General features: G+C 36.2%; 2 protein-coding genes across 3 annotated transcripts; one reads left to right on the forward strand and one right to left on the reverse strand.

Moving 5' to 3' along the window:
* Window positions 1–2,670: 2,670 nt before the first annotated feature.
* LOC139144943 (RPA-interacting protein A-like) lies at window positions 2,671–10,592 on the forward strand. Of its 2 annotated transcripts, XM_070715779.1 has the most exons (8): window positions 2,671–2,830; window positions 5,588–5,785; window positions 6,475–6,550; window positions 6,706–6,817; window positions 7,350–7,413; window positions 8,283–8,420; window positions 9,229–9,285; window positions 9,550–10,592. In XM_070715779.1, exons 1-7 carry the CDS (start codon window positions 2,726–2,728, stop codon window positions 9,256–9,258), a joined length of 723 nt encoding a protein of 240 aa, XP_070571880.1. In that variant the 5' UTR covers window positions 2,671–2,725; the 3' UTR covers window positions 9,259–9,285; window positions 9,550–10,592. The 2 variants fall into 2 exon arrangements, with proteins under 2 accessions (XP_070571880.1, XP_070571879.1); XM_070715778.1 differs by having other exon boundaries at window positions 9,229–10,592.
* Window positions 10,593–12,714: 2,122 nt separating this feature from the next.
* LOC139144942 (INO80 complex subunit B-like) lies at window positions 12,715–21,007 on the reverse strand. The gene is made up of 8 exons (XM_070715777.1): window positions 20,717–21,007; window positions 18,311–18,491; window positions 16,541–16,605; window positions 15,848–16,053; window positions 14,877–15,032; window positions 14,241–14,297; window positions 13,979–14,094; window positions 12,715–13,557 (listed from the first exon to the last, which is right to left on the reverse strand). Exons 1-8 carry the CDS (start codon window positions 20,754–20,756, stop codon window positions 13,425–13,427), a joined length of 954 nt encoding a protein of 317 aa, XP_070571878.1. The 5' UTR covers window positions 20,757–21,007; the 3' UTR covers window positions 12,715–13,424.
* Between the last annotated feature and the right edge of the window lie 199 nt (window positions 21,008–21,206).

Below are 21,206 nucleotides of genomic sequence, written 5' to 3' on the forward strand. Positions count from 1 at the left end.
AGCTTTATCAAAAATAGAGTTGACCCGGAGGTCTTTTTAGTGCTGGACCATGTCGAGGACGCATCGTGAACATCCGAAATGTCACGCTCACGTGGGAAAATGTGAGAAATTTTGCATATGGTATGTTCAGTTTTCCAAAAACATAAGAATACACGGCGGATGAAAATCATTTATTTAGTTATCGATATTTAAGCCATCAATCACAAATATACTGTCATACACACCTCTGAATATTGCTGCATCGCGTTCATCAATAGCCAGTTGAAAAGCTGCTTACCGGCCCACATGGCCTTGACAGCCACCTTCCGCCATGCTACCGCTCTGAACAACATACCATTACCAGGGCCTGAAAATTTGTTTTTTCCCACTGGTCCCAGGACCAGTGACCTGTTTTTTTTTCACTGGTCCCAAGGTAAAATCCACTGGTCCTCAAAAATTTGCATAACAATACAAGAATGATTCATTTCTCATACTCATGTTATATATGCATTTCTATCAGATTTGCTTGGGATTTACATACAGCATAAACTGCCAATCTTTTTAATACAGACACACTGCATAAACATTTACTTGGTAGTTTTCTCAAGTTCTTGTACACACACTTGACATGCTTTTTACTATTGCTATAAAGTTCACTTCATTTTTACTAATTGCCCAGCGGTTGATTCTTTTCCATTTAAATTGTAAAAATAGGTTGAAAACACCAAATATCTGAGAGGACTTCTTTTTCCTTTGATAGCAACAGCAAATTGCCATAACGCTGTTTTGACAAGCTAGGCGGTTCTTGTTAAGGTCAACTACAATCGAGCTTGGGGGTCTTGACTATATAACGAATTCAGCATGGTGACCTTCTAAATTCAGAAGCCTGCTTGCCACGGACGATCGGAAAGTTGTAATGAGACTCCTTCCAGAGAATTTTACTGCAAAATACTACTTTGATAGACAGAGATATAATATTTTCACACAATTTTGGGGTTGCTGATATTTTTAGCTGAGGCTATGGTCTGGTTTTTACCACATTAAATTTTACATGTAAAATGAGTACGCGTACGTGGCCCGTCAGTGCAGTGGCTAGTGGACGCACATCGCCTGGCTCATAACATGAATCGCAAACTGTAATAGAGTAACTGATTTTCCTTTAGAGTTTATGTTGTGATGAAAGAAATAGACTAAATTTTAAATGTTTGATTGACTTAAAGACGCGATAATTATTGTAATTTTGTAGCTAAAAGACATAGTCTCTCAATGGAATGGGCTCTTGGTTTTAGTGTAACTGGCTTTACGTCTCTGCTACTACCTCCATGGTTTCAGTAACTTCGGTATTTTGGGGGGACGTAGTTTCTAATTTTTGTCAAAAGACACTAGAACACAATCTGGGAAAAGCACTGGACATTCCCTTGCAAAATAAATTGGCTCCTTTTTTGTATTGGTCTGCGGACTTTTTAGGGGTAATTAGTACTGGTTCGGGATAAAAAATCACTGGTCCGGGACCTCGGGTAATTTTCAGGCCCTGCATACGTGCGCATGCGTAGTTATTTACGAACATCTTCTGGGCCTGTCCGTCAAAGGAATAGGGGGATCAAAACGAGGCAATTGCCCCCCCCCTCGGGCACAGTTTCATGGCACACACGGTCTAATCCCCCACATTTTTCCCGTATCGCCCGAGGGTGGGGGGGGGGGGGTGGGGGTTTACATTGACTGCGCATTATATTTTGAGTTTATGTGTAAGTTGTTATGTGACTCTTCTTCGAAACGGCCGAGGAGCTTCTTTGCTTGTTGTATTTGGTCTCTTTCTGTTAGAGATTGTATTCCTTGTAAGACTGTTTTGGTATTTTCGTTTGCCAGTTATTAGACTGGTTATATTTGTGTTCGGGCTCGCGTATAATGTTTGAGAGAGCCTAGACTTTTTGTTTCGCCATAGTGTCCCAACACTGTGTCCAAAATTATAGAAGACGAAAATATTAAACATATTACGAGTAATATAGGAAAACACTGAATATCCGCAAAAATAGTATGGTGTGTGGAGCTGCCTTCCCCTTTGCCGCACCAATTCATTTAGCATTCATTGTTGCATTGTTTAGAATCTACTTTGGTACAGTTCAAACTTTCCTATAAAATACTGTTTATGTGTTAATTTATGCAAATGAGTATTTAAATTTATTCATCTATGATTACTAACCTTTTTTAGTTGAAGCACTAATAGAAATGTGCTTTTACTAGCAGACTTTAACAATATAAAGCCTACTTCTACTGCTTCCAATGGTAATTTGTGATAATTTGGCGGCCATTTTGTTTATGCTAATTATCTAAAATTGCTCAATACTGACAGAGATCCAGTAACTATTTTTTTCACTTTGGTTATCTTGACTAGCAAAATCCGGTTTAAAAAAAACTTAAGACCCTAACACAAGGTTCAGGACAAAAAGTGGATTTGGCTGCCGGACTATACTCTATTCTTTATTTTTTGCTCTTTCAAACAAATCAAACAAACAGACAAATAAACAAACATCTTCATGATTCAGCCATATAGTTGTTTTCTCTATGTATGTATGTATTCGTAAACAAACAAAGATAACAAACAAACAACAAGAACATATCTGAGACAGTGGAGACTAAGTTCCATGTGCTCGATTCCTCCCTCTCGCCTCCCCCGATCTGAGGTGCGAAATAGGAATTTGAATCGAAATCTGAATCTGGAGCAGCGCGTGATTAACATTTCCCCAACATGGCTTCCCCGTCGAGTCCCAGGTCACCTGCAGACGAGAGACTAACTAAACACAGAAGTCTTTACAAGGGTAAAACACCACCATGGAAGGACACATACAGAAGGGTTAGGAAAGACCATTTGTGAAAATATGTTTGTGGTTTTGTAATATTGTCGTTGTACCGTGTACATTCTGATAACATCCATCCCCGGCGTGGAGAGGTTTGTTTTGACACAGGTCGCAACTCTGGGGGTTTGTGGAATCGTGAATGTTGATTGGGTCTCCCTTGGGTCCCCATTGTTATCAAACGGGTCAAGCCATAACACAAACTACAATGTGCACTGTAGTTTACCAAGGAGGAAGTGCAATTGTCATCTGGTCGCCACCGTTTCCAGAATATGCAGCAAGGGAGCTTTGCTCATTCAAAGGACAGTTTTGAAGTTGTCAACCAATTAAAGATAAAAAGAACGTCTTAGGGATGAATTGCCATTAACCAAAACAAAAACTGGTCATCCGCGTTGAAAAATGTGAAAGTAGATCGTGTTGTCTATATGCTATAAGCACTCGTACAGAATATAGCTGTATTGCAATGCAAGCAGCCCAAGCTTTGTGTATTGAGTGGAAACATTTAAGGGGGAGCACCATTTGATGGTGGGGGGGGGGGGTGGAGGAAGTGGTATGGGAGCAAATTTTTTTTTTCCTGTCAGAGTGACAGCAATTTTTTTTTTTCTACTGTCAGACCTGCATCAATTTTTTTCAAATGGAGTAGCAATGCAAATTTTTTTTTATTGGTCATCAAGTTTGTGATGCGTTGTATATAAGGGAGCGTCATTATTTACGGCCTGAAACTCAGAATTTCGAGTGACCCCCCCCCACCTCGCCAACCATGATGAATTTGAGTAACTCCCTCTCTAACTCTGAATTTTGACTGACCCCCCCCCCCCACTTAGAAAAGTTAAATACCAATACATGTAATTGTAAAATTTACAAAATACAGCAACAGTAAAGACCTTTCAAATCCTGATGTACCCTGCTAGACTATCATCAGTTATCTCATGATGGTTCAAAAAAGGTGAATTCCCATCAAAATGAAATTCAAAGTCACGCAAGAGGCTTAGGGGGAAAGTGTTACAGGGGCTTTCCCCTATCTTGTATGGATATTTTTAAGATATTGATGTGTGCAATGGTGCAGTCTGGTGCAATCTGAGAGGTTTTTCAATTTTTTTTAATAAGTGAAACTGTTAGAACACCCCAAGGGGGAGAGCACCAGAGGGGGGTTCCCCCTCTCGTATTGGAAATTTTGAGAAATTGATGTGTTTAATGGTGCAATCTGAGAGGAGTTTCAGTTTATTTTGCACTCGGTAAAACTGTTTGAAAATGACATTGAACACTGATATTTTTTTACATTTTTTGCATGATCAGTGTTTGAGTCACAATATTCAACAACCAAACAATGACAATACATTTTGTGAAAAAGTTCTGTTTGCCAGAGATTGAAGACAAATGAATATACGGAACGGAAAATCTGTCCCCTTCTTGTGTCATTTCTCCAGCTGCCAGCTTCTAATGAAAAGCCTGAATATGATATGTTTAACAGTCAAAATGGTCATTGAACTGAGATCAATTAAAACATGTTTCTGTGATAATAAAGGATGAATTCACAACATTTCAGTTTTGTCCTAGATCCTGTGAAAATTTTGAAATATTGATGTGCGCCACGGTGCAGTGTAGTGCAATCTGAGAGGTATTTTCAATTTGTCTTTACCAGTAAAACTGTAGAAGACTCAAGGGGGAGAGCACGAGAGGGGGTGCAAAATAAAATATGATTTCTTGGGTCAGAAAAGGGAAGGAAAACATTGAGTGCACTGAGGTGTAAAGTAGACCTATGTAGTGCATACTTATATCATAAGTGCTGGGAAAAAAACATAAGAATTGCTTGTGGTAAAAACATTTGCGCCGCCTATGGCACGCGCCGACAAAGAATACATGAGAATAAGTTTCAAATTTTGCTCATTTCTGGTACATTGTGACAATTTTTTTTTCACTTCTGTCTGTTATGACAATTTTTTTTTTCTCAGGACATGACAGGATCAATTTTTTTTCCTTCTATTGCACCTGGTGACAATTTTTTTTTCTCAAAATCCTCCATATCCCCCCCAGAAATCAAATGGTTCTCCCCTAAATAGATACTTGCTCGTAAGTTTAAAGTTGTAGACAGTTATGCTATAGAAACCTACACCTTTCAAGTTCAACATTCTGTAGTTTCTTATATGGAAACAGTAACAAGACCTTTGACATGTATGATAACAGTGTGACAAACACAGGCACTTTGATCGTCTCTTCCTTCCTTGTTGTGTTGTATATATCAAGGGTTCGCAAAGTGATAATCGAAGCGTCCGTGGTTACATTAGGCTGCTTCAGCATGTCTTGATTGGGGTTTCACCTCATATTGGGCTTTTAACCCTAATATTTTACAATTCATGTTCTCACTATGGTAAGCATTTATTGACGTCTCTTCCCTCTTATGATACTTCATCCTCAGCAGGATTTAGGTAAAGCCATTTTCATGACCTCACTCTCCCCTTAAAAAAATGACCTTATCCTGGTGGCATATGCTATTAGAGAAAAAACTTGACAATGAAAGAAAGTGGCAATCCAGTGGAGGATTCAGTATGTATAATATTGCTGAATAAAAAAGTTTTAATGGTAAATCAAAATGTTGGGTCCATACCATAGAAATTATCAGAATCTAAGTTAAGTAGGGATCATGAAAATGGTAGATGTTTTCCAAGAAAATGTGAATAAGTAATGAAAGCAATAGTATTAATTATAACTGGTCTTGACTTATACATTTCTTTTTTTAATATTTCTATCACTTTCAGAGATGCTTTGACAGACTTCGCACAAAGAGGGGCAACCTTCTGGACAAGCTGCGGAGAATAGAGCCAACGTGTGAAAAACCACAGAGCTCAGGAAATCTCTCCTGTGTCGGTGATGTTATGGAAGAAGAGTGGAAGATCTTACAAGGAGAACACAATCTTCCTTCAATGCGAAAAAATGTACCCAATGTTTTGCCAGATGTGAGTTGTAGCCATATCACAATATCATTGTTGTTCAACAGATGAATTTTTCACCATCCTACTGTTAATTAAAGCGTGTGTCTAATCCCTCACTTTGAGGGAGCTCTGTCACTTAACAATACTTTGAAGTAGAAAGATAAAGTGGTGACCTGTCTTAGTCTACCAGTAATATCTAGCCATGGGCTTCAAGGGATTGAAACTCCAGAACCAGTGCGTAGCATTCCATTAAGTGTAGCAGAAATAGCATATTGGCATGAAAAAGAGCTCTGGAGTGCTGATCGAAACACCGAGCATGAATGTAGACTACCTGGGTTTTTGCTGTGAAATTAATCGCACTGTATGCTTTTGCAACTACACAGTGATGTACTATCAGGTCATATAAAACACAGAACAATTTGAAGTTATTAGATGCCAATGTGTAGAAAAGAAATACCGTCTTGTATAAGTAAGAGTCTGCTAATTATCTCAGAACCAATTCTGAATCCATCTCCAGAACAACACATGAAATTCATTATAGTCTGTACCCTTTGGAAAACTGTTTTGAGGTCATCCAATCAGTTCCACGGTCAAAGGTTGACAGCACCGATGCTACATTGTTTGTTTCCTATACCAGTAATTTTTTTCAGACAGATAAACAGTTCATGAAATAGAAGGGAGAGTTGACTTTTTGTTGGCCTTTTAATTTTCAGGTCACAGATGGCATTGATAATTTTGATGAAATTTTCTCTGTAATGGAAGAAATTAAAGCAGAGCTTCTCAGGGAAGGTATGACGGTTTTTTACTCTGTACATTTTTATTAGAAGTGAAATCCTCCTGGATTGTAATCGTATCTTCTCTAAATACTCATGTCTTTGACCATTCACTTTTTAACCATAAGAGGTGATTTGGGAAATGATGGTCTTGCGGCTTTTAATTTCCAGAGCAAGATCTCTTGGCGCAGTATAATTCCAGTGTTAAGTTTGATGAAGATTCACTGTGTGCAGCAGTGGAGCAACTCGATACAGATGAACTCATTTGCCCTGTGTGCAGAAGGTTAGTCAGGCTATGTGTCTCCTGTACATGTAACTTTTGTCTTTGAAAAAGTTGTCTCCCCAGTCGTCTCATATAGCAGTTGTATAATATTCTATATCATTCTGTGTAGTAGACATTAAATTGTGTATGGTTGAAATGCAATAGATTTCACAATGTAACTGTTCAGAATTATCACATCTGGATTTTTTATGTGCCTGTATGTATTTTTTGTCTTGTTTTGTCCATCCTCATCCCAAATATCATTGCTTGGCAATTTTGCCAATTAATCATTGATTTCATGGACTTTGCATCAGTCAGTAAATTTCTGCATACAAAATATTACTCAACACTTGCAAAATAAGAGTTTTCATAACTCTGGCTTCTAAAGACCCCATATATCCGTATTCCAGAGAGAGGGTAAAAATGTTCAGTTTGTGCATCCTCAATAGGCAAACAAACATTCACAAAACTTCTGCAGCATCAACTTTGGTCTTGACCTTGTTCAAACTTTGGCGTAGTTTCTCAGTTGCTCTTCATGATTGTATTTTCACAGAAATCCACTGCTGCAGAATAAGAGTGTGATATTTTGTGCCTGTGGAATAAGAATTGATACAGAGGTGAGATGATAAACCAAAATTTTTGGTTTCCTTTGAAACAATGTTTGTTACATACAGGTGATGTTTTATTGTAGAGTGATGTTTCATTCTGTAGATATGATGTCACATTTGTTGTTGACATCATCTCCTATCCTACTGTCATCTTTATCCTGCTAAATTCATATGTCACCAGCAGGTCGAGTTGGTTAAAGCCAGTAAGGCATAGCTTGACGCATTTCAACAAAGATGTGAACATTTGAAAGCCCCTCAAAACACAGATTCTGTAAATGTGAATTTTACTGACTAAACCTGCTTTAACATATCATACCAAGTCAATGAAAATATGAACAGGTCTTGGCTCAATACCCCATTGGCAAATAGGGAATTGATATGCCTGACAGGATAAGGGCTAAAGGTGACTCTAATTAAAACATCTACTATAATACTTTTGAAGGCTGATGTGCAGCGTCTCGGAAGCTGATATCCAATTTGGTGGCTGAATCTTACCGTCATAATAAAATAATACAAAAAGACCTCCTAAGTTATTGTGAATAGTGGCAATCGACCAATCAGATATAACCTTCCCAGCACGCTGCACAGTAGCTTTTGAATGCTGTCACATCTGTTAGTAGCTAATTTGCTCAGTCATTCATCATGTGATAGTTTTAATTTTACCACAGCTTCTCTCTATCTCATAGATTGTTGTGATATCACCAAATATAGTAAATTTTTCAAATTCTATACAACTCACCTACGTTCAAGTCATATTGATAGCGTTGTATTGTAAACATGGTACAAGTAATATATTCCATAAAATATTTTATAACTATATATTTCTTTCACCAGTCGCTATTTTGATCACTTGATGCTTTGTCTTTTTTTGATCACAGCAAGACTGTCTGACTCTGTCACATGTGAAAATCCAGTTATCAGATGCAGTCAAACAGCACGGCAGTTCATGTATAGGAGAATCAATCTTTTCTGTCGTTGATCAGTTTGGCAGCAAAAATCTTCTGATGTCTTGCAAGGTATGGTAATTTTTGAAGCTCATGTTTGTCATATTGATGAATTTTGTTAGCCATTTTCTTCAAGCTTTATTTGATTTTAGGCATATATACCCCTTTTCCTGCCAGACAGTAATAACTGTATCACTTCCCCATCAGCCAAGTCAGTAAAAAGAGGTATTGAGCCAAAACATGATGTATTTTCCCACACTTGGCTTGGTATGTTATAGCATCTTTTGTCCAAAAAAAATCAACTTTACAGTATGATGTTTTCAACAGCTTTCAAATGTACAGTATTATGTTAAAATACATCATATGGAATACGTTGTGTTTCATTAATTTTAACCATCTTGACCTGGTGGTGAAATATGGACTTGGCAGGAAAAGGGTTAAATTTGTAAACTCATAATTGCAATTTTATGTGTTGTGAAATTGATACAAAAAGGGATCTATCATGCTTTACTCTGATGCTATTGTGCAAAGTTTTTGTCTACATGACTGTTGCCTTTAATATAGCCCATGTAGTTTTACAGTATGGAAGTACATGTTAATTTAGGATTGTATTAAGCATAACTTGTTTCTCAAACTGCAGTGTCTGATATTATCGTTGCAAACGTCTGTGCAGTAGGTTGTTTTAGCTGACTTCTGCACAGCTGAGCGGATGGAAAATCATTTCCAGGAATCTTTTGTTGGTAGACATACAAATATGTCTCATACTCACTCATTTTGTCATGCTTCTTAGTCCAAAACATACATACATTTTACAAGTGTTTCAGTTTTGAGAAATTGCATGTCTACTCAGAATTGCCTCCAATGTCATTTTATATTTCAGTCATGCGATTACATGTACATCATCCTTTGAGTTGTCACCTGAAGTTCTAGACCATCCACAGGATCAGAGTTCAGCAGATTGGTTTGTTCTACAGGATCAGATGTCAGTAGATTGGTTTGTTCTACAGGATCAGATGTCAGCAGATTGGTTTGTTCTACAGGATCAGATGCCAGCAGATTGGTTTGTTCTACAGGATCAGATGCCAGCAGATTGGTTTGTTCTACAGGATCAGATGTCAGCAGATTGGTTTGTTCTACAGGATCATATGCCAGCAGATTGGTTTGTTCTACAGGATCAGATGCCAGCAGATTGGTTTGTTCTACAGGATCAGATGTCAGCAGATTGGTTTGTTCTACCGGATTGTATTGAATGGCGTTGACAATGGAACTGTACAGTGTTCATTTGAAACAGAGAATTGTGTACGGCAATGAGTGAACAGTGCTATGGGGTATGGTAAAAAATCATGTTCAAAGTGAATATATCCATGTGAATTATCATGTAAATATGGGAGCTGTACAGGATTGTGTGAAACATACCTGAAGTCAAGTCCTTCAAAATATATAGCTGCAAATGACAGGCTTCAACAGGATGTGGTACCATAGAACTTGGAAGCATCTTACATTCACCTGTTCCTCATGTACAGGATGTTGCAAGAGGCTGAAACATATCCAGGGACAAGAATTGCACATTTTGCTGGTTTGGTACAAGGCACTTAAAATCAGGGACAGAATTCAGAAAAAAATTTCAAATCATGAGTCAGTACTGAATCACGACAAAATTTGAGAGATGTTTGCAGACCTTTGAAGATCTTATTATTTTTTTGTAAATATCTTAAAAAATTCACAGCAAATTGCAGACTTAAACTGATCTTTAATACAAATTGAACCTGTTTATTCAATACCATGACATAGCTGCCACAGGACAATGCGAAGAAAGCAGAAGATACACAGCTACATACTTATATAGGCTCATCAATTAATATTTCATGGAACTTAATGAGTGTCCTAGTTGAACCCACAATGAACTCTGAACAATGTGTGCGGCAAAACTTAAAAGATATATGACAGACGGCTGGTCATGACCTGACAGTTATAGAGCAACTCCACAAGAAATGTTCCAGTTGTTAAATGCTGCTCTCCGGCTCCTCAGCTGGTATAAGATTGCCAAATTTGAGTGCAATCCATCAACATGGGGAGCCTAGCTTTCCAATATCAATAATACTGCCAAGTCACAAGAGATAAAGTTCTAAGTGAGCTATTTTATGAAGCAATATTTGTACCAGAGTTTATTGTTGTGTATCAGAATTTTCCTTTGAAAATTTTTTGTCTTGATATTTAATAAAATTATTTCTCTTTACACCACCATTGACAGATTGTCTCAATTTATTGAACGCATACATTTCTCTAACTGTGTGTTGTCAGTATCTTGTCATTGTGCCTGTAACAATATTCATATTGAGTCAGATTGTAAGCAGTTATAGATGTCTAAATGCATTGTATATTTACAACAAGAATCGAACATAAACTCAATGATTAGATACATTAACCCTTACTAAATCACCAATGTACACTTCAGAATTTCAGATTGATTGATTGCTGTGGTTGCGTCCTATTGACTGATAGTTGCAGATTCCAACAGATTAAAATAAAATTGTATTAGACATAAATACCATTGCATTTATACCATTAGTATAAAGAGAATAGTATAAAGTACAGCACATGAAATAGTCTTTGTAGTCATATTTCAAATATTATGATATTTAATAAGTCTAACAGATATTTGGATAATGACGTATTTTTTATTGGGGGTAAGGAGCTGAAAATAGTCAAACAATTTAACTACCTTGGTTTGGTCTTAAGTGCAAATGGAAAATTAAAAATAGGACAGGAAAATCTTAAGAAAAATGGTATGAAAGCAGTGTACTTTTTAAAAGAAAAAATTGGTAGAAATCTAAATGTCCCATTAGCACAATCAGTATTTGATAAACTTATCAGACCCATTCTTGTGTGTGGTGGTGAGGTATGGGGACACGAGTGTATCCCAAAATCAGCTATAGAAGAAGTTCACCTCAGCTTTTGCCGGTTCTTATTGGGAATTTCAAGAAACACATCAAAACTTGCAATATACAGCGAACTCGGTCGATATCCCATCAAAATTTTCATTCAAAAACAGATGATCAAATACTTAAATAGACTTAATAATAGTGAACACTGTCTGTTAAAGGAAGCATTCCTTGTTAACAAAACTCTGAAAAGCAAGTGGTATTGTAAGATTGAGTCAATCTGTACTAATATCGGGGAAATGCAACTTGTTAATTCCGATCAAATTATTACTAGGTCTGAATCGACAAAAATTTATGGCAAACTTAAAGGCACATATGATGAACTGTGGGAAAGAGAAATTCAAGATGATAAAAGAACGAATAAAGATGCAAAAAATAAATTGAGAACATACAGAATATCTAAACAAAGTATCGAGCTTGAAAATTACATTTCTACTATCAATATTATTGACCTCCGAGACAGTCTTGTCAAATTTAGATTAAGTAACCATTCATTAAAAATTGAAACAGGACGCCACAATAAAACTCTGGTACATGAAAGAATCTGCAAACTCTGCGATAGCAAATGTGTAGAAGATGAACAACATTTCATCATTTCTTGCAAATTTTACACCAGCCAAAGAAATCTCGTTTGCTGCAGTTGCAAAATATAACACCACATTTTATGATATGCCTAACAAATTTGAATTCATAATGAAAAATACTAGCATATCAATTCCTCTAGCACAGTACATATCTACATGTATGGAATTGAGAATGGAACGCCTATCAGGAATGTAATCATTATTTGATTTTTTGCTATCTTGATAGATTAATCATGCTATTGTTTTGGTTTTTTTTGTATGAATTTTTTTTTCTTAATGTTACCGGTACTTTGAAACACTGTTTTAGTTTCATTTGAGTAACTCCCTCATTTGTTTTTGTAACGCTTTTCTTCCCTTCAGAGGGAAGTTATGTCTAAATAACTAGCAAAATTACCAGTCATACGAGATTGCAAGTAATTTACTAAACCACTTGCCTTTCAAACAGTCTACATAGCTGACTTATCAGCTGCTCTGTGATTTCTGAAACTTTTCATGGAGCAGTGGTTACCGTAACAGACACAATTTTAAAACAGTAGTGTCTCTAGCTCTGTTTGTTTTCTTTGAGAATCTGCCATTATCAAGTAGATTTTGAAGCAACTACAATGCATTTGAGGGGGAACAGCATACAATTTAGCTTGGTGACATATATGTCATATTCATGATGAAACAGTACTGTAAGAACAATGCGAAAGATGTTACCTGGGGAATATCAGATAAGGAAAAGTTTATTGTATGCTGAACAATGCTGTGAAGTTTGGAAATTATGTCAGAGCCGACTATTCATGCTGTTTTAAGGTGTGTGGTAGTGCTTGTTGTGTAACAGAGAGATCTAAATTCATGTTTATTGTAAAAGGCAGTTTTATTATAGTTAGTCCTATTGCTTATAAATTATACAAAATCTGCTTCAAGAAAAAAACAATCCCACCACTAACTGGATGTAGTAATTACACGTTCCAACTGGCATACAGCACTAACTGGAAGTAGTAATTACACGTTCCAACTGGCATACAGAGATCTCTGTGAAAAATGAATATGTGTCAAAAATTGATCATGGGAAATAATGGTTCTGGTACTCCATTTCATGAGGTCATTTCATCCAATATGTATTTTGTGCACCTTTACAAATATTACACAACCCATCAGTTATGGAAAATAAAAAAGCAAAAATTAACTTTGCTAATGTATTCTTTCGTATTGTTATTTGTTTCCACTGTTCTCATTGATGTGTTGACTGATTTGAAAATTCAGGTCATTTCTGCCCCCCCCCCCACCCCCCCCCCCCCCCCCCCCCCCCCCCCCCCCCCCCCAAATAGAAAGTTCATGCCAGTTGGTATTTGGTGAATAAATAGGGTGTGAAGAATTTCACTTTCCAGTATTTGTCAAGTGAGCTATTAGAACATAAGACCACTTGGCAACACAATGCAAACTGCATCCAAATACACATGGCGGGGTCCACCAAGGCAACCAGGTCAGATTGGTCAAAAATAATATAAGCTAAGTCTGTGAGTCCTTTTTGACCAATTAAAACTGGTCTTCTATTTTGCCTTTGGCTACATAGCAACTGACACCAGATTCTTTTTGTAGCACTCTAAACTACATAGTGGTGTACCAGTCTTTGAACAGCAGTACTTCTTTGTGTTATTACATCCAGTAACTCCACAGATTTGTCTTCGCTTTGATGGCCTGAGAGAGAGAGAGAGAGAGAGCAAATATTATTTGAATGGTTATAATGTGTTTGATAATTACTTACTATTTCACATAGAAGAAGAGATAAAAACTTTCACTAAGTCCTGATCTGGACTATCACATACAGATGCAATGTTGACAAACTAAATATTGGGTGTTTCAACATGCCTTGGGGAGTAGAACAAGACCTTGACGTTGACATGGTAAACAAAAAGTGAAAAAACATCAAAAGTTACAGCTACTGGCCTTCTAATCCTCATTTCTCAGTATAGAGTGTTGCCATCGAAAAAAAAATTGTCATTTAAAATGTGGAGGTTCAAGGGTTATATAGTAATTTCAGTATATCTACAGGTATCAAAATACTTTCAATCATGGTGTAAGGTCACACAACCATCAACCTTGCCCCATCAACACTTACTCAACAAGTATCTTCCTCTGCAATGGGAAGGCCATCCCTTGAGGTAATGAAATAGAGGACCCCCTAAGTCTGTTGATATACGTCACTTTTGGTAAGTCCAATGTCTTCTGGGATTTCTGTGTTTGAACAAAAACAGAAAGAAAACAATCAGGCTGCTGAGAGACTACAACTTTCAAGAATTTCTCTGCATGCTTTCTTTTTTCATCAGAAATGATAGCGAGTGATCTTATAGTGATTAGTTCATCAACATTCTCATAGTTACCTTGCCTCCTCTGGCCTTTGTTTCTTGTTTCTTCAATAATCTTTCTATCGTGTTTTTCTAAAAAAGAAAGATGAAGAAAAAACATGTTTTCAACAATATCAGTACAAATCAGCAGCAAGTCTATTTGCTAATGTCTACAAATGGAGGAAACTTAGTCCTTGCAGTTTACATAAACAAATAGTATCTAGAGCAAAGGAATTAAATTTTTTTTGGGTGGATATTAGGTTTTGAGGTTTGATAAGACAAATGAATATGAGGGATTTCTTTCATCAAGAAAATGGAAACTGAATGACCACCAAGAAAAATATGTACTGATGCATATGTCTTCACAAACGATGATACTGATCTGTTTTCCCATATATATCAGTACAGTCAAACCAGTGACCATGCTAGAAGGTTCTGATTAAATCCCTTCTAAATATGGAGTATTTTTATGCAAAAGATTGAAGTGGACTCAGCCAATGTGTCACACTAGTTGATGTATCATGAGAAGCACAATCTACAACGTGCCTTAGTTCACAATGTGCATATATAGTTAACTTGATAATACTTCAAGCCCCTGACAGAAAGCTCTGCAAAAATTTATGAGCATCTTTTTTACATAATGTTCTAGAGGGCAGAATTTCTGTCTTTCACCTTGTTTTCTTCTATCTTTTTCTGTGCCTGCTGTCTTCTTTTCTTGGCTTTCTGTGCTTTCCTTTGCAGCATTTCTTCTGTCATCTCTTGCTGCTTGTAACCTGATGGCAACTGTAGCAGCTCTTCTTCCTGGTTTGGGCCATGCAGCATCGCCCTCTGTATGGGAATAAGACAGTAAGGTTACCCAGTCACCACAGATTTGCATATATCCAGATACATGATACAAGCATCTTATTAGTATCTGCCATGCTTAACAGATAATGTTCTCCAACTGAGAGACAATTTTCATTGAATATTAGTGAATTTGCATAAATTTACATGAGAATAAGTTATAAAACATCGGTAGAGTTATACAGATTTGACACCATCATTCAGTATGCATGGCCATCCAAGTGAAAATCAGATTGGCTACCATAAATACATGTGACATAATTCCTTTCACTGATGAACCCCTATTCCTTGGTAACAGGTCCACAGTCACCAGTGATAGGAATGGGTTAAGGCAAAACTATTGTGGTGAAAGGGTTACATGATTTGGCAACATTTTTACTTGCTTAGATGAAAGACCTAAACAGAACCGAACAACATGAGAACACAGTTTTTTTGAACTCATCTCACTGAAACTCTTAGTATATGTTATTGAACACCTGTCTACCCGATACATCTAAAACTTCTGCACTTTAACATATCTGGATTTATGAACAGTGTCGCTACAATATTTCAAAAGCTGACATCCATGCATTTAGACTACAGACAGTTTCCTGAAAGATACTTCATAGAATCAAATGTAATTAGGATAGTTAGAATGGCAATTCCATAAACACTTCTAAGATCAGCCTGCCTATATCTGAGTTGCACGGTTTGAAGCATAATCCTTTGAAGAAGGAAGGATTTTAAAACACAAGTGACAGCATCATTGTTGCTGAGTCAATGGAAAAATGAGAAATCTTTGCGACAAGTCAAGGTCATACCTGTCTGGCTGTAAGTAGTGATGGATCTTTCTTTCTCCAATCACTGTCATCATCCAGTTTTCCTGACTCAAGGGCATTCAACCAGGCTTCTTCGTCTGTATCATCGCCATTCTTTTTGTCTTTTTTCTTCACAGGTTCTGGCTGTGACTCTGGTTGTGGTTGACGTTCTGGCTCAGCTTCTGCCACCTCTGGAGGAGGACTCTCATCTGTAAACCATGACAACACGCACTGATATAAGACTTTGCTGAAAGCAAGGAGTATTACCACACTTAATCTCGAGGAAACTGATATTCTGGATAAATGTGTTTGTAAATAAAGGAAATCTACAGTCCTTCCATCAACGTGAAAAATCCATTTATGCAAGAAAATGGGATCAAAATTTAGATTTTAAGCAGGAAGAACAGAGAACTCAATCTTGACTCTTGCAGACTCTACATAAATTTTCTTTTATGACTCATTTGACTATGAATTGAATGTCAATTGGTGCACTGAAATGAATGACTAATATTATTGGATTAAAATGCTGACAAGGTTTTCACAAGTTTTATGATAGACTGATGGCCCAACATGGGACTGAAAACTAGGCCTTCAACACCTATTTGATCACAAAATGGCTATATCTACCGGTAACTGTAAAACCAATATAATGTTTTCTCACTCTTATTAAATCAAAATATGCAAAAATGTTCTCACCTTGCCATGGTTCAAATGGCTCATCTTCCTCGCTGGATGGATCTGGTATTGTGATTCTATCAACACTGAAACGTTAGAAATTAATACATATTGAAAGTGACCTACATAATTTTGGTAAAAAACATAAAATTTAAGGACTTACATAAATGTTTGCTCAAACATTCTTCCAGGAAACTTTCAACCATTTTCTTCAAAAATCAAGAACAGAAATTTTTGGGTCACTATGCAAATTTTGGTAGTGTGTGCATAAATTACCTTAAATTTACTGATGTTAGAAATTCAAAATGGAAGCCATTCCTGTTTCAACTTTATGAGGAAAAACTACATTTTTAATTTTCGCAAAAGTAGGCAGTGAAATCTACATCTTCAAAATGAGCCCACTCAATTGATAGATCAGAAGAGTAACATAATTTGAGTGTCCAAATATCTGCCTTAGGAATATCTAGCCCTGAGGAACATTCCACCCTGTCCATCCCATAATATTCTGGTGCACTTCTTATCTGCAACTTACAGGCACAATATCTACATATTTATGCATTTTTCTTTTCATCATCATATTTATCTTCACTGGCTCTAAGTTACATCCTGTTAGCAATGTGAACAATGTATAACCCACACTGACCTAGGAGACACATGAAAACAATGAGCTAATTAAATATTCATTGTAAAAGTACCTTATCAGAATTACCAGGACACTGTTTTTATTACACAATGGCTGCCTAACAAAGTAATTTAATTTTACTGTTGGTCAGAGATCACAAAAGGGTCAGTTCATTATAGCCATTGTGTAATTCTATTGAGTGGGTATATCCAGTATATGTCAAGTTTGAGAAAAAAGCTGTGCATCATCTCAGCAGAAATATCCTGGTTACACCAAAATTTAGATTCAAAATGCTGCCATACATTAGTTTTGAAAATGTCATGTACAAGCAGAGACATGTAGATGCAATTATATAAGTTTTAAAATAAAATGGCCAAAATATTGTTTGAAGGTTTTAGGACATTTTGACAACAATTTTAGAGCCATTTTGCGATATCAGATAGATTGCATTCTCTGTCAGTTTTTGTGTTATCTTTGTATCCACTGTCAATTTTAGAGACAATACATATCTATCTGAAAGCTTTCTGAAAGTATGGCGGTAGTTGTAATGATCTGTCAATGCTACTGTTCTTGATATAAAATTCCAGGTGGTTTGGTAAACTTCACATTGGATGTTTAGACAATGTGTAAAGAACTTCAGAGAGAAAAAAATTAATGTTCACGTGTATAATGTGTTTTCTGAAACATTGAAAACAAGCCAAAAAATGATGGTAAAATTTCTCTAAAATTGTTTTCTTACAAAGTAGCCATTTTCATAATCTTGAAGGATTTGTATCTACACTCAAGAGACTATTTCCTGTTCAACTGATAAATAATGCAACACATCTGTGACATTCCACCTTTCACAAAATTCTAACCCTTTGCACCCTGTTCATGGGTAAATGTAGTTATTATAGGTAAATATTATAATTTCTCACATAGGCAAAGCATGAAGTTTTGTAAATTAATTTGCAAACTACTAGGTCATTGCAGGCATACATGTAGATAGTAGACAGCAAACACAGTATAAGCAAAGACAGTAGAATAAGAATTATAAGGATTACAAGAATTATAGACTGATTTAGTCCGAAATAAAGTGAAATAAATAAAAAACAAAAATTGTTATTGTCCATGATATACATGTAAGAAGAAAAAGGATAGAAGCTGATGACAGACTTCTGAATTCTCACTTTTTTGTGCCAAATGTTTTACCGCCAATCTTGATTTTCAGCTTAAGCTGTGGTTTTCCAGCAGTGTCGCTGGTTCCTGTGTCTGATGTCTGGCTACTGAAGACGAGATGGTGATGGTGTTCTCGTTTCTTCTTCTTCTTATGTTTGTGTTTATCTTTCTTGTGTTTTTTGTGTGAAGATACTGGGACAACGGAAAAAGAAAGGAAAAAGAAAAAGCAAAAACAATGAAAGGAAAAGTCATGGATATTAGGGTGAAAATTCTCACTTTAGTCTCTGTGAAAAACTGGACATTCTTCCAAATGTAACAAGTTCTGTATAACTGAAATGAATTTTTGTAGAGCACAGTCTATATTTGTATTTACAGCGTCTTCAGAGATGTAACTATATTTTGTGATATGTATACTTACGGGCCGGTGGCCTATAGTATATGAAATAAATATATATATATATATATATAAAACTGGACATTGAATCACCCTCCAAACATGTGATCACAAATAGTCTGTATTTCAGCTTTCTACTGATCAAATCAAGATATCTGTAGCTTTATAAATACTTCTTCAAAAATGAAAGCCTTCATTAACATACTATTTTGCCCAGACTGAAAGATTGACTGCAGGTTCACCATGCTTTTCAAACAGAAACACTTTACATGAATTGAATGTATGACAGAAATTAATGGTAACCTTTATGTCCCAAGTGTCAACACTTCCTTGGGTAAATTCTCGATATCATATACAGGCTGCATCTATTGGAATACATTACCTAAACAAATTAAAACAAAAACCACTAGAAGTTCGTTCAGACACTCCCTTTCAAGTCTCCTCATACACGGTTAGTGTTTTACATGACGAAGAGTTATATTCAACTTTACAAATATGTATATCATAGATATATAAATATATATATTTCACTATACATTTTGTTTTTTGTTTTTTTTTATTTTACATATTTTCTACTTACTCGTAATGTATTTATTTAGTTATATATTTATTTATTTATGTAGTTGTTCTTATTCACTTAGTTAGTTACTTAGCTCTTTCAAGTCTACTTTTACACGATTGTTTGTTTTTTGTTGTGTTTTTTTTAAGTGATGAAGAGTTATATTCAACTTTACATATATATATGTATATCATATTTAAATATATATATATTTTATATACGTTTTTTTTTTTCTCTTATCGTTTTCTTTTTTACGCATTTCTACTTACTCGTAATGTATCTATTTAGTTATATATTTATTTATGTAGTTGTTCTTTTATTCACTTAGTTACTTTGTTACAATTAGGTTACTTTGCAATCCCACTACTTTCATGTACACTACCCTCGATATACTTCAGTTTTCTTTTTTCTTCTTCGTTTTCTTGCTTTAACATCAAATGGCTTTGGGAACGGACTAGACTAGCATTTGCTATTTTCCGTTTCCATTTACCCTTTATCACAGCACAACTCAGATGTACATTCATTATTGAATTGTAATATTATTATGATTAAGGGTAATAAAGATTATTATTATTATTATTATTATTAAGTGTACACATGGATATTCACCTTTTGGGATTTATCAGGAGCTGTCTTTACTTCAAAATAAATATACAGTTACAAAGGTCAAGATTGTGTCAAATTGATGCAACAAAACACCATGGCCATCAATCAAAATTAAAAGTGCATATCCCTCCCTTTTCCCAGTGACTTTTTAATGTCACAATTTAAAGGTACATGTTCCCATCAAATGTGCGTAATAATTAAATTGAACCTTGTTGCGTTCATCGTTAGTGCCTGCTGTATGTTGAATAAACTGCAAGCCAAAAGCCTATGTAAATAGAGGCGAAACTGAGTTTGTATTCATTTTCTGATAAATAATTATGAAAATGAATACATGAGCAGTACCACATTTATTTACATAGGCTTGTGGCTTGTAGCTGCCTTGTGGTTGGTCTGAGCATTGGCAGTAGAGGGGGAAAGCCTCTACTCCATCTACTGTCTATGATTTTAGCTCTGTATACAAATTATGCACCAAGACAAATGCTTGCTCATTTGCTGTTTAACCTTGTTAACTTCCTAGCTCCAAGCTGTTACAATACTACAGCAAAATAAAGGCACAAATGATTCTTTAGCGGCAATCGTATGTACTTCTAGTATGCTCGATAGGACCGTAATAGAGTGAGCAGAGTGTTTGTGAGCTTATGTACTTGGCACAACCGTAGACACTGACACAGTGCCAGTATTTCGTAGCTTCTACTGTGTCCAGTCTCTATGGCACAATACATTGACACATGGAGAGCAACAACAAGTTAGTGAAGCGTGGAGGTAGAAGCTTTTCCCTCCATGCAATTGCAACAACCAACTGAATCGCTCGCGTGCCAACGGATTGAAAGGTGAAGCCAAAAGCGCGTCACTAGATACCTTTCCTCGACTCTTCGCTCCCATCTCGAGTTTTTGCCATTCTCTCAACTACACTGGAGATGTCGACGACGCCGTCGCGTCGTGGTCTGTACAGGGTTGGTTGCCCTGTCGTTACTTTCAACTTCCGGGTTTTGAGAAATATTTGTTGGGAGTTTCCTTTCTCCGCAATAGTTTCAAAATTTATCCTATGCAATGAACATAGAAGGAATTAAAATGTGATTGCTCTGAAATAAACGAAAATACTGTTGGAAGATTGATTGAAAAGCACGTAAGAGGGATATCGTCTGGAAACTGCAAATTTTCACTTTCGCGCACTGCATTATGGATAATGAACTTTTCCAATATGGCTGACGTCAATGATTGAGAATTACTAGTTTCGATGTTTTCACTCGAAAACGTCATGGATAACCAACAATTCGTCACCAATTTTGGTGAAAATATGAATCAACAAGGTGAGATAATTACACTGTCTCCGATATTCCTTTAAACG

This window comes from Ptychodera flava, chromosome 12, assembly GCF_041260155.1.
Source record: "Ptychodera flava strain L36383 chromosome 12, AS_Pfla_20210202, whole genome shotgun sequence".
NCBI classification, from domain to species: Eukaryota; Metazoa; Hemichordata; class Enteropneusta; family Ptychoderidae; genus Ptychodera; species Ptychodera flava.